At 39.9% G+C, this 14,049-nt stretch overlaps 1 protein-coding gene across 2 annotated transcripts in view; it reads right to left on the reverse strand.

Annotated features, from left to right (window-relative positions):
• Window positions 1-1,034: 1,034 nt before the first annotated feature.
• The window catches only part of MYZAP (myocardial zonula adherens protein), a 141,259-nt gene continuing 128,244 nt past the window's right edge, over window positions 1,035-14,049 (reverse strand). Inside the window, exons 13-16 of one of the 2 annotated variants that reach the window (XM_075345730.1) lie at window positions 13,369-13,469; window positions 8,701-8,790; window positions 8,100-8,147; window positions 1,035-7,026 (exon numbers count right to left, since the gene is read on the reverse strand). In XM_075345730.1, the coding sequence (XP_075201845.1) occupies window positions 6,912-7,026; window positions 8,100-8,147; window positions 8,701-8,790; window positions 13,369-13,469 (354 nt within the window). In that variant the 3' untranslated portion in view covers window positions 1,035-6,911. The remainder of the gene's footprint in view (window positions 7,027-8,099; window positions 8,148-8,700; window positions 8,791-13,368; window positions 13,470-14,049) is intronic. The other variant, XM_075345731.1, reaches the window with a different exon arrangement.

The following is a 14,049-nucleotide window of genomic DNA, read 5'->3' on the forward strand; positions in this document are numbered from 1 at the left end:
AGCCTATAGTAGCATAGATAAAGAGATCTTTAGAAAAAGTATTTCTAAAGATCTTTTATCGTATGCTAATGAGGCCAGTGACTAGTCGCAAGGGCGTTTCTTCCCTTAGCTAGTTGGCCTGCTTAGCATGTAAGCAAGCCCCTGTGGTCGTGCTAACCTGCTAATGAATGCACAGCGTCAGAGGATAGTCATGCTCCCCTCTCTGCTGCCATAGCGTCCGAATCCTGGATTTTGGCACAGTGTACATGACAGTTTCAGTCATGCGTACTATGAAGCCGGGTGTACAAGACCTGGCTTCAAACCCATGTAGTGCACATGACTAAAAGTCCAAGGTCATGTACACTGAGCCAAAATCCAGGACTCTGACGTGATGGCAGCAGAGAGGTGAGCGTGACCATCCTCCAACGCTGTGCGTTCATTAGTAAGTTAGCACATCCACAGAGGCATACTAACATGCTAAGGGGGCTGACTAGCCAAGGGAAGTAACGCCCTTGCGACTAGTCCCTGAACTCAGCATATAATGAAGAATCTTTAGAAATACTTTTTCTAAAGATCTCTTTATCTATGCTAGTGTATACAGGGACGGCTAGGCAGGGATTAGTAATATGCACCCAGAACTGCTTGTGTTTTTGGGTGCATATTACACCTGACAGGTTCCCTTTAAGTTTATTCATTTCTTATGATTTCAGTCCTAGCACATACTCTGTATCAATTTTTGTATGACTTTAGTACCTTTTGCGACATTTCAGCCTGCTCTGAGGTCACAACTTTTGGTACATTATGTTTTTTACTGCATTTTTCAAGACATTTTTCCATGCCAGCCAAGTGAATGAAATTTCTGAAATCTCAATCACATACTGCTTGTTTTCCTTACAGATTGGAAGCAGTTTTAAATCTGCAGTGTGTCAATTCAGCATTTTTGCAACATTTTTACTCATTGAAATGATTAAGGAAAAAAGCATAAAAAACGCACAGAAAAACTCAGCAAAACCTGATAATTTAATTCAGGATTTTTCCTGTCAATACTCCAACATGTGCAATAGATTTTAACCCTTATACTTTTATTAGTATATAGTATTTGTACCTTATTCTCTATACATTTTCCTGTACTTTTAAATTTGCCTTTTTTTTTATTTTTTTTGTTTTTCCACAATAACTGTATAACAACCTTTACAACTTTACCTCTGCAACTTTAAGTTTTAATTCTTCCTCGACAACAAAAATATACAGGATTTAGATAATTTAGACATTTTCATGAAATGTGACTTTAATCAAATATTGCATTTTTTTGCACATCTCACTTCAGTCCTCCCTACTCCACCCCCATGGTCTCAGGTGGAGTTTCCAATTTTGTGCCTTTTGCAACTTTTCAAAGGAGTTGCAAATTTTTGTGTAAAAAAGTCACAAAACCTGGTTGAAGAAGGAAAAAATTGTGTATTTTTGAATTTGCACCAAATTCATGAACCACAATCGCTATTTTGAACAAGTTGACACTAAAATGTTAGCAAATCAGGAGTTCTGACAGACTTTGTGCTCTTGCATTTATATTGAATACGAGGTCACAAAAGATACATTTGAAATCACATGTCAGATGCTCAGCGTGCAGCGCAACACAAAGGTAATGGGAATGATATAGCAGAAAGGCCCTGGTGATAGGGAGAGGAAACACCTCCTACAACTCACCTGAGTCTGTACCTTGTGCTCCCTTATGTCCCTATATGGGTCCTTCTCCACGTCCTTGCAACGTGTCTAGGCTCTTATTTGCCCTGAACTCACCCTGGCTAGTGAAAAGGCAGGCAAGAACACTTGCCATTGCAATAATACAACATGAGGTAAGGGAGAAAGAGGGAAGGTAGACACAAAAAGGAAAACACTCCAAGCTCCTCCAATGCAGCTAAACACCACAGCTGGAATAGTCACGACTCTTCAGCTTCTTCCAGAAACAGGCTCCTTCCAAAGTGGTCATTATAAGAATGAGATTTATAACCAGCATCAGATGGTAAGACATGTGACTTTTTATAACGAAGGGGAGTTGTCACAAACAAGCTGCACCTGAGATTAAGGCTAAAAAGGACAGCCAGAAAGGAAAGAGTCCTTAACCCCTAAAGCACAAAAAGCAAATAGATTCACTCAAATACAAGTTATAGACCTGCGCCTAATAAGGCATTGTGACATCTGGTCCCAGGCTGAGCAGAGGTCTCCCCAGAGTGGGAATCACTCATGACACCAGTATTCTATGTTTTGAAAAACATCTCCATTTACTGTAATTATACAATTAATTTGAATATTTATTGCAGTAGGAATGTAATTTAAAAATACAGATTTCAGTAATTTTACCAAAATATAGATGTTATAGTATAGAGTCTGTATAATGTAATGTAACATTGCAAAATATCAAAAACTTACATATGAATATTAAAATATCAAGAAAGTTGCATTTAAGGCACATGGCAGTATTTACATGTGAATTATCTGTTTAGAACATATATAGTCTTTTTATTATGGTTATAAATAAATGTACACTGGAGGCAAAGTTTACATGTATAGATACAGTATGTGTCCAATATATCTAAGAACATGAGTTATAGGTTGGTCAATGTAAAATATCTATTACCACCTTTTGAAGATTTGTACAATATTCATACATAATGTGTTCTGTATGTATATACAGAAAGAGAGACCGTGTGTACCTTGACAAAATGTAATATACTTGGTGATATATTCATTGTTTGCAAATAAGCTTTCCTAAATCGGATATGTCGCCACTCCCAACATATCTGTTAGGTAGTATTTGTATTCTTCATAAAATAACATTCCTGCCCAACCTTTTCTTAAGGTGTCGATACACATTAGACTAACACTGATGAACTCTAATGAATGTTTGTTGGGCTCAATCATTTTGGCGAACTAATGACACACTTTCACTTCCTGAAAAGATGACAGCCAATTTTTTATTTTTTAATCCGATTTAGTCAAAGGTATATTATTCATGAATGATGTCTCCTTATCAAAACATTCCAGGAAAATAATTCATCCATAATCGGTTATGATTAATTATGTATGATCAGTTAAAATGACTGTAGCAGCCAATATGGACAAAAATGTGGATTTCTGCATCAGAAAAGTATTGTTCACCACATAATTGATCATTCAACCATTGTTCAGCCATAAACGTACCCCTAGCTAATGTGTATGACAATCTTTAATGTTGTGTTCCTCTATTTTTCAGATACATTGACAACTGGGTGTTATCATTCCTTTGTCAAAAGTTCATGTCACTAGACAGATTGCTACCGGCAGCAATGATTGGATAATACCAGACTGTGCAGGGACACACCTCTTAATGGATTACACCCAGTTGTTGCATTTATTCATACAACTGATGGACACAGACAGAAAAGGGCCCATGTGCAAGAACAGTATGTGGGTCCTTTACAGCACAAGAGCTCATCAAAATGCACAGTTTCACCAGATTTGTAGGTAGAAATGAGCCCCCGCCTTCCCTCTTAAGCCTCTGTGCGGCTGGAAGGGTTGCACCAATTATATGTCCGCCCCTGATTCATACATTTCTAGGTGCAAAAAGTGAGGTATGGCACAACAGAGTGTTCAAAGAAAAAATGCTCATGTATTGTTATTTAGTGGAATAGAAATAAATCACATGCCAGGAGAGTGGACAGGCTTTTCACAGTCAAAATTTTCCATTTTATTAGGAAAAATATTTACATAAGGCCTCATGGACATGGCTGTGTTATCTGTTCATATATGTTGTGTAGAGCCATAAAATGGGTCCTTAATGCTTGGTATTTTCCATATCATAGGAATATTCCCCTAGTAGAAAAACTACCTGCCATCTTTGTCTGACTGCTGTTAAAGAGGAACAGTGATTTGGTCATGGAGCCATTTCTGCAAAGTATTTTCATATGACGCCAGGCGCACATTGCTCATGTTAATATAAGCAGCCTGCGTAGCTTTAATGTGCTACCATGTCCTGCAGCATCTCCGAACTTGTCTCTCATCAAGCACATCTGGGACGTCATTGGTGAGCATTTGTTAAGGGAGTTTGCCAGCAGTGGATCTTGATGATTTGCCCAAGTGCATTTCGCGTGGCAAAACATTTCTCAGACAACCATTAATGACCTTACAATAGCATGCCAAGGTAGGTAAGTGTGATTATTTTTGTGTATAATGTTCATACTTGATGCTGAATAAATTGAGATATTTTGAATTTTTTGTTTCCATTTCTTCCATAATTTGCATATCTTTGATATGTGTATCAATCCAATTCATGAGTTTTACTTCTTGCTGTTACAATTTGAGTGTATTGAGGAGTATAGTTATGAGCTACAGTATGTGTATAGTCTAATAATTCCATTAGCTCTGATGTTTTGCTGCTTCCCAACAATCTCTAGATTCTAGATATACCTATTATTTTGTTTCCTAAGTCTATCTGAAGTTCCATGCAAGTTGATGAAGAATGCAGAATACTAGATGTTAACTAAGCTATTAATTAATAACATATACCAACACATTGTAGTAATTGCCTTTTGTCACGTCAGCATGTAGTGTACACAGAGGAATGGCTGGTGGACATTGTAAAGTATTTTAAATTGTTTTTCTTCAATAAAAAAACAAACATACGTATATAGCGTAACAGCACAAGTTCTTAAATTCACCTATATTACATTGCGTCTGGTTACTCATTTCTATACCAGATATTTTCAGGTGTCTTTACAGAGACTACAAGGATATCTGTTCCTAACCCAAGAGGAGCTCACAATCTAAATTTTACTTTCCTCTCTATCATACAAACATAATAAGGACATACAAATACCATTCAAAACCACATACTTAAATAGAGCCAAACTGAACTCCAGCTTTCTACATTTCCTTTACATCAATCCTAAAATATTGTTAATGGGTAATGTTATGTGTTCTGGGGTTATGGAGACTATGGCTTTTTCGCTTTTATTATTTAAGGGATATCTATCGTGAATCTTTGTATGGTCCATGTCTACAGCTATGTTATGCTGTTCTATTTGATTTCAGGCAGTGACTGATAAAATCTATAATATCTATACTGTATGACTCTTATAAGATCATTTGACCTGAAGTTTAAAAACAAAGAAGTCAATATCTTTGCATAATATACACTGTAGTAGTATAAAGCTAAAATACCGTTTTACTAAGGCACATCAGTATTGAGAAAATTCAAGGTTCGTATATCTTCTGTTATAAGTTATTCAATTGTTTTGCTTTAAAAAGGGGTCTTATTTCTAGAGCAAGAGCAAAAAAAACATTAAGGGCCGCATTGATAAAACAACATCTTTAAATATATCTGTACCTTATTAAATCAATGAAGTCCAATAATTTCTCCTGGATCATTTCCACTCCTGCATTTGTAAGGAAATCAATGGCTCACTTTTGCTTTAATTAGCACTCCCATATTTTTCTATATCTTCACCTGCAGATTGGTTACACTCTGCACTTTTATAGATTTTGTACTTACTTCTCTAAAGTTAAGCCTATTGTTTTCTTCCATTGAGACAGCATCTTGATTTTTAAGGCCACTTCACACATAACGAGATCGTGAACGAGATCGTTGCTACGTCACAGTTTCTGTGACGCAACAACGACTTCACTAGCGATCTCGTCATGTTTGACACGTACCAACGATCCGCCCCCTGCTGTGAAATCGTTGGTCGATGCTGAACAGCCTGGGCCATTTTTGGCTCGTTGGAGTCCTGCTGGGCAGGATGGATCTGTATGTTTGACACCTAGCTAACAATTTCGTTAACGACCTAGATGAGTGATTCGAGATCGGAATCGTTACCACAGCTGTTGTGTGACAGGGACCCGACGATTTACAAGATCGTTATACTGGTCGCATGCTCACTCCTAAAGTCGGTGTGTGTTTCACCTCACATACGATTTCACCAACGACTCAGCAACGATCTGGGAACTGTGACGTAGTAGCAATCTCGTTCACGATCTCGTTATGTGTGACTGGACCTTTAGCTCTGATCTGGCAATTAATATATACTCTGGTATAAATCCCATGATGCATCAGAACAACAGCTTTTGACTAACCAGAACCAGTATCCATTTGGTCAGCTGGGATGACATGGTGATTATCATAACCTTCTATATTCTCTTAAATAAACAAATATATTATCAGTCTACAGTGTGGAGGCTGAATTGTAATTGTGTGACAGGAGCTGTGCTGTCATCATCATGATATGTGATAAGAGCTTCTGTTTTCACCCTGTGAAGAACATTAGCGGTACAGTCCATGCAGCTTCATCATACAGAAACATCTATATACTAGGAAGATGGAGCCCTTTAAGCAACATAAAAGTATGTAACTCACAAAGAGTATCTCATAAATTTCCTGATAGAAAGGAACAATTAAGTAATGTAATACTAGGTGAGGTCTAGTGAGAGATTGAATAAAAACAACATCATCCGGGGTGTTACTTTAAAAAGTTGAGCTGTGATAACCCACTCTTGTTTAGGAGTTATACATCTTAAATAATATACAGTTAGTGCAGTATAAAAGTGTACAGTGCAGTAATAGATAGTGTATACAGAGATATCATCTCATAGTGAAGTGCATTATATTTGCATAAAAGCTCAATATAGCATTGACAGATGCGTATCTTCTAGTCCCAAAATGGAGTGCAACAAAAAAAAAAAACAGTTTCTTGTTGCAAAATCATACCTATGAGATCAATTTTTGATATTTTTTAGATCATTTTGGCACCTGATTTCTTTGGATACTGTAAAACTGTCTTTCTGCAGTTGCCTGCTTGTGCATGATTGCTGAGTTGGTTGTGGTAATCCAACACTTAAGTCTGAATGTAGAAGTGGAAAGATTTTCTGTGGAATGTTTCTTTTCTTCAGTGATCTTGAATTTAGGACACTTTATTCTTCATACTTAGCTCTAGGACTCGCATGTAAGGGGTGTATGATCTTTGAGGAGGTTTTTTAGTTTCAGGTCCTATGCCATTTGGTTGACAGCCATCAATCCTATTAAAGAGGGGGAAATGATTGTTATACAATAATTGTATACACACTGCACAGAAAAAGCTTTACTATCAAAGAATTTACTTTTCAGCACTAGACAGAATAAGCTCTCATTGTCAGACTGTGATCAGTATTATAAAGTGATCATTTGGATGCATGTAAATATAGATACACTTGTTCACAATGATCACACTAATCACATTGCAGGTTTGATTTTTGGGCCATTTCACATAAACCTAATTAAAATTTAACGAAAAATGGGGGAAAAAACTTTAGACGACCTGCCAGACTGAAACATCAGGAAACAATGCCAAAGAAGTTGTACAATCCAAAGAAAATTTTATTTGTACATTAGGCAAAGCGTTTTAGAATTAATAGATGTCTTCGGTAGGTCAAACAATGGGGATCACATGTAAACCTAGGTCAGCCATTCCGAAAGTCCTGTTAGTGGGGATCCAGCTCAAGATCCTCCTCAGTGAGCCAAGAGCTGTTAATAAAATCTTTTTTGGTCTGGTAGATCGGCACCTCCATTCATTAAATGGATGACCATTAATCAGCTATTAGATCCCCACAGATTAACTGGTGATCTGATCAATAATTGTACAATTGGCTGTCTTCATCAGCCCTTTAATAATTTCTTCTTAACCCTGTTTTAATATTACATACTTTGGGGTTAGTTCATTTGTTTGTTTGTTTTTTATTTGTTTTTTTTTTAGAAAGCTAGTGGCTAGCCATGATTCAGAAGCCTCAGTCAAAGTAGAATATATTCAAATAGCATAACAGTGCTGCTAAAATATTGCCTTGCCACATGTGGTAGCCACAATAAAATATACAATAATTTCTCCAGGAGTAAACCGGACATTTAGGTTCTATCATACATTACGAGAATTACTTGCATGAAAGAGTTACATTTCCATGTGGCCCTTGGAGTCACATAGTGGCCATGGTGGTCATATACTATTCCAAACAATATTTAGGAAAGTAGAATTTATAGCCTCTTATTATAGTCATGTTATTTTTTTTCTTATTACTATGTTGATATTTTGGACATAATCTTTAATACACATTATGCTTACTCGGTAGTAGTGGTAGTGTTTGTACTTGCAGGTGAATCTGATGAAATACTGTGAAGAGAAAATACACTACACTGAAAACAATAACATTTTTCCACATGTTAACTGCTTTTCCATTATCACATACAATGGGAGCGACAGACTTAGACGATCTGAGTAAAGAAACACATGTAAAGCAGTTTTGGGTGGGACCCTTTATTCTTTGTTAATGTAACTTACTACAGTGAAGAGAACAGGATGTTGTTCTTACTACACAATACCCAGGGGGGTCCGTAGAACAAAAGGTTACCGAATGCACGGTTATAGCACAATATACAAAATAACTTCATGGAGCGTTAGAGTTATACTATGGCATCTGACTGTAACATAAACAGTACTGCTATCCACAGGAAAAACTGTGTGCAAGGTAATAAAGAACACTAAAGGTTACAAACCTTCATTGCCCTTCAAGACTCACAATAAAAAAGCATTTTTGCTCCTGAGCTAACAGTGATCGGGTCATGAGTAACATGACAATATATACAAACCAGTGACGATTACTAAATACCTTGTAGGTTCCTTCCTAGGCAGCTAATATAGTGTTCTTTAGGTTAGCAGTCCTTACCTGCCTACCTCTGGATCGAAGTTATAAATTTTCTTACTGGACTGAGTAATTGCCAATACTATCCGTGGTTGTTGGGGCTGCACCTTTTCCCTGAGTAACAAGGGAAGATAGTCAAATTGGTAACATTTAGGGAGCAACATATGTAAAACCCAGCTGCAGGGGTAAAAGATGAAAACCAGATAAGTTGATAGAATGATATTGTAGAAATCCTATAAAAATGTTCTTTATTACCAAGTACTGTAGCAGTACTGTTTAAGCCCAAACTATACAGTATGTATGCTTCAGTGAGAAATCACTCATATGGTGCCGCTCAGTACAAGGCATTCTGTGCAATTGTCTTCCAAAAACCAAGAACTTTGTTATGCATGATTTCACAAATATGTTCTGTTCATCATGCTGTGATAAAACAAATAGGAGTGGCATTTACAAATGTTGACTAGCATAATATTGATTGTAATAAGCAAGGCACAAGTTTACGGAAAGGAATGCAATAAAAGTAGAATAAATATTTCTCAGCTCTATAAAATGCCAGTACATCTAGTTTATGATATCATCGCCTTTCTCATTCTCCTTTTAAGCCTGCTTATATTGTAAGTTGTGTTCTGAATAGAGTTGAGAGAACCTTAGGCTTGAGGCTCAGGGTTCGGGCTCGGAAAATGATGTAAAAATCCCAATGGTGAGTATCGTGCTGTGCTTGCGTCTGAGTTATTATCTGCATTGTGTGTGCTATGGGAAGTGTTTGTTCATCGCAAATTAGGCTTTCATTCAGTGTACTGAGATGTTTTGTGTAACGCCTGCCTGGATCCACAGACTCAGATGGGATGTAATGGACAGGCTAGAGGGAAGCCACTCACCAAGCAGGACCCCTAGAACCCTGAAACCCTTAAACCCCTATACAGGGATTTGGAATTACACAGGGCCCTGGAGATCACTACCTGTGGAAGGCTGCAGTCCGAGAAGAGTAGTCAACAGGCAGGGTCAAACCTGGAATAGCAGAACAGGGACAGAATCGGCAGGCAAGAACGTAATCAGAAAATGTAGCAGAGGTCAAATCCAGATTGGGCAGCGAGGTACAAAAACTGTAGGCAGGAGGGTAGTCAGAAAACATGCAGAAGTCAGCACACAGGAATCACTAAACAGAATCGGGCCAGGAGCCAGGAAATCAGAACTATGTCTGGCAGAGGTCAGCAGACAGGAGGGGAATTAAGAACGGTGTGGTGTCTTCCCATTGGCTGTAGCTAAATGATGGCAACTTCAGCTGGAAGACACACTCCACCTATAGTCAGCCAGTGGTACTGTAGATCCCAAGATAACCCAGCCCAGTGGATGATCGGAGCCTGCGCCCACCGGTGCGGCTGGCATCGACTCCTCTCCCATCACCATCCATGGCAGGAACACGGCGTCGGCTGGTGATCGGAGTAGAAGTCGCTGGAGCGGACTCCGGTGGTGACGTAACATTTTGTTCACGGAGAATTAATAATAAAAAAAAACACTACCCACCCACCTCAAATGTTTTGCTTTAGGCCTATAGCAAAACATTTCCGGAGCAAGGTAGGCGGTGTTTTTTGTTTTGTTGTTTTTTTAAACTCCCCGTGAACAAAACAGCTCAGTGCACTGAATAAAAGCCTAATTTGTGATGAACATTCACTTCCAGCAGCGCGCACCATGTAGGTAATTACTAAAAAAAACAGCACAGAGCGATACTCACCACGAAACGTCATTTTCCGAGTTCGAACCTCAAGCCTGAAGCTCGCTCAACTCTAGTTGTGAACAACAGCAAAAATATTCTACACAGCTAAACAAAAAAACTGTAAAATAATTTCTTAAGGCCTCACTTAGTCCAATGGGGTTTCCCTGCATAGGTTTGAATCCTGTTTATGACGCCAATTGTGTGACACACAGAGTGCAATGTACCCAGAATGCCGAGCATGGGTCGGATCTTCTAACATGTCACAGGTGTTGGTGGCCGTGCCTGTGTTCTTGTGCTCTGGTGACTGTGAAAAACATGTGGCTGTGGGCATGTGGGGGTTTACAACGGCATTACTGTTTTCCCTGTCAGCTAGGTGGTCAATGTCGTGCACCTTGATGTTGTTGCAGGAAAACCAGAAGAGGCAGGAGGCATGTTCAACAGTAAAGTAGATGAACATTTTAATTATTCAGCATTCAAGAAGGTCCACAGCCATGATGGTGATAACATCCACAGATGACATAGCTCCAAAGACAGGCAGATAGCAAATAGATGCACAGGTAACAGTCACATATGAAGCGTGATGACAGTGAGTGCGAACAGAACCTATCTTGTCGACCAAGCTGACACAATAGAGGTGGCTTCCTCTATCCCACTGGGGTGGTGTTCCCCAGCAGACCCCAAAGTTCCTGCTTTCTCTGACCTTCTTGTATAGTAGGCTCTCCTGTGTACCCATCTTCTTTATGGGGGACCCACCTCCAGGCCTGTATTTCTCCTGCATCCACAGCTTTGAGTTTCTGGTAGGCTAAGGCGCTGTGCAGACCAGGGCATTCCATCTGACTAAAGAGGTGCAAGTCCTAAGGCTATGCGCACAAGTTTTTTACCTCAGTATTTGTAGCCAAAACCAGGAGTGGGTGATAAATACAGAAGTGGTGCCGTATTTCTATTATACTTTTGCTATGATTGTTCCACTCCTGGTTTTGGCTACAAATATTGAGGTTAAAAACTCACCAAATACTCAATGTGTGCACATGGCCTAAGAGCTTCCACTTGTGGTTTCGGGTCAGTTCCCACACAACCCACTGGGGCAGGGGGTTAGCGTTCCCCTACATGTTTCTGGCACGTGCACTCACTGAGCTCCAACTGTAGTATGACTAAAACCTGAGGTAACGTCAGTTATGTGCACTAAGACTCTGCCCACCAGGCTATTCTGCCCACCAGGCTATTCTGCCCAGTAACAAGGCCTGTGGGGAACTTACCGTAACTCTTGATGTAAAAGTGTTGCCACATATGTGATGTAAACTATGTAAACTACTGTTAAAGCTATAAATCACTTTGATAGTACCCAGCTCTGGGGTCATACAGTCTGATTTTAACTTACATGTTCTATCCGTGTTTTTCCTGGATGTGGATAGAACATGTAACCCTTATAGTCATATGTCTGTTTTTAGTTTTTGTGGACCATGTATACAAAAAATAATCTCAGAGACATGTCGGTGTTTGGTCTGGATCAAAGGTCATCCATACATCAAAGTGAAAAAATCAGATCCAATAAAAGAAACTTGGTCATGTTTTATCTGCTCAGTTGACAATTAGCATGACCTAATATCAGCACTGTGGCTGGCAGCGATTTTCTACCTATAACATGCTGCATGTTTCTAAAGGGCTCCTATTTTAACTTATTACTGGAAAACTAAAAAATCTTAGGCTGCTTTCATACTGCGTTTTTACCTACGTTCACTGGTCCCGTCGGAGCTTCTGTCTGAACACCCCCGCAAAGCAGGTTTCGGATGCATGCGCCGACAAGGCAATTGACTATAATGGAGCAGACGGACTCAGTGTGTGCTCTGTCTTGCACCATTTTCGGGCGTATACGCTTACTGGAAGCGGACACCCAGACATAGTGGGTGGGGGTGTTCAGACAGAAGTCCGGCGGGACCAATAAACGTAAGTAAAAACACAATGTGAAGGGGTCCTATGCTATAACTACAGCCTTACTTAAAAGGGAGCATATCAGAAAACAACCTTTGTTAGTGTTTTTATGTTTTTTTATGTAAAGGTACCGTCACACTTATTGACGCTCCAGCGATCTCACCTGGCAGGAATCGCTGGAGCGTCGCTACATGGTCGCTGGTGAGCTGTCAAACAGCGATCAGAGATCAGCCACCAGCAACCCGTGTAACGACGCTGTGCTTGGTAACCATAGTACACATCGGGTTACTAAGCAAAGCGCTTTGCTTATAGTTACCCGATGTGTACCTTGGCTACATGTATAGGGAGCAGGGAGACGGCTTCTAGGAGCTGGGGACGCTGGTAACGAAGGTAAATATCGGGTAACCAAGCAAAGCCTTTGGTTGGTTACCCGATGTGTACCTTGGTTACCAGCGTCCACAGAATCTGGCTCCCTGCTCCCTGCACATTCAGATAGTTGCTCTCTCGCTATCAAACACAGCGATGTGTGCTTCACAGAGGGAGAGCAATGACGAAAAAATGCTCCAGGACATTCAGCAACGACCGGCGACCTCACAGCAGGGGCCAGGTCGTTGCTGGATGTCACACACAGCGACATCGCTAGCAAGATCGCTGTTGCATCACAAAAAACGTGACTCCGCAGCGATGTCGCTAGCGATGTCACTTAGTGAGACGTGGCCTTTACTTTTCAGTTAAAGAGGCAGCTATTACATTGGCCACTGGACTGTTTATTAGACTGACATTTTTCAGCTTTAAAGGTTTCAGACTGTGAACAGGATCATCCATTGTCTCATAATCCTCAAAGAAGAAATACAATGAAATGTAACACCTCAATTATAAAACTAGAGATTACAGAGAATCACACAATTGACAACAGATGATGGAGACAGCACAGGACCTTCCTCTCACTGCACAGGGACCTCTGCACATGTAACAGAGCTTGCTCACCACATTGTCACAGATGTAGTTTTCTTACTGACTTTTCCTATTTCCAAGTGCTTGTTACTTACATTTGTGGAGCTTCACATGAAGTTGAAGCATCTTTGGTTTCTGGGGCTTCCTTTGGTTGATTTGCCATCAGGTATTCCATTTTGTCTTGTAATTCATTATTCTAAAATAGAATGCAAATTATTGAGAATGAAATTATAATATTAATTCAATACATTGCAGCAGATTTTAACTTAAGGGGAACCTGTCAGATCCAATATTCACTCAGAACCATAAACAGTTCTGGGTGCATATTGCTAATCCCTGCCAAACTGTCCCAGCATCTGGTATCATACATAAAGAGATCTAGTATTTCTAAAGATGCTTTATGATATGCTAATGAGCACAGGGACTAATCACAAGGGGACGCAATTTTCCCCCGACTAGTCCACACTCTTAGGGGTACTTTGCACGTTCCGACATCGCTACTGCAATATGTTGGGGTCAAATCGAAAGTGACGCACATCCGGCGCCAGTAACGATGTCGCAACGTGTAAAGCCTAGATGCACCGATAAACGATCACAAAAGCATCGTAAATCGGTGATCTGTGTAGTGTCGGACATTTCCATAATGTCGCACCAATAGGAGATATGATGTTGTTCCTCGTTCCTGCTGCAGCACACATCGCTGTGTGTGAAGCCGCAGGAGCGAGGAACATCTACCAGTGTCCACCGGCTGTGCGGAAGGAAGGAGGTGGGCGGCA

The sequence above is a fragment of the Anomaloglossus baeobatrachus genome, chromosome 4 (genome assembly GCF_048569485.1).
Source record: "Anomaloglossus baeobatrachus isolate aAnoBae1 chromosome 4, aAnoBae1.hap1, whole genome shotgun sequence".
Lineage (NCBI taxonomy): Eukaryota > Metazoa > Chordata > Amphibia > Anura > Aromobatidae > Anomaloglossus > Anomaloglossus baeobatrachus.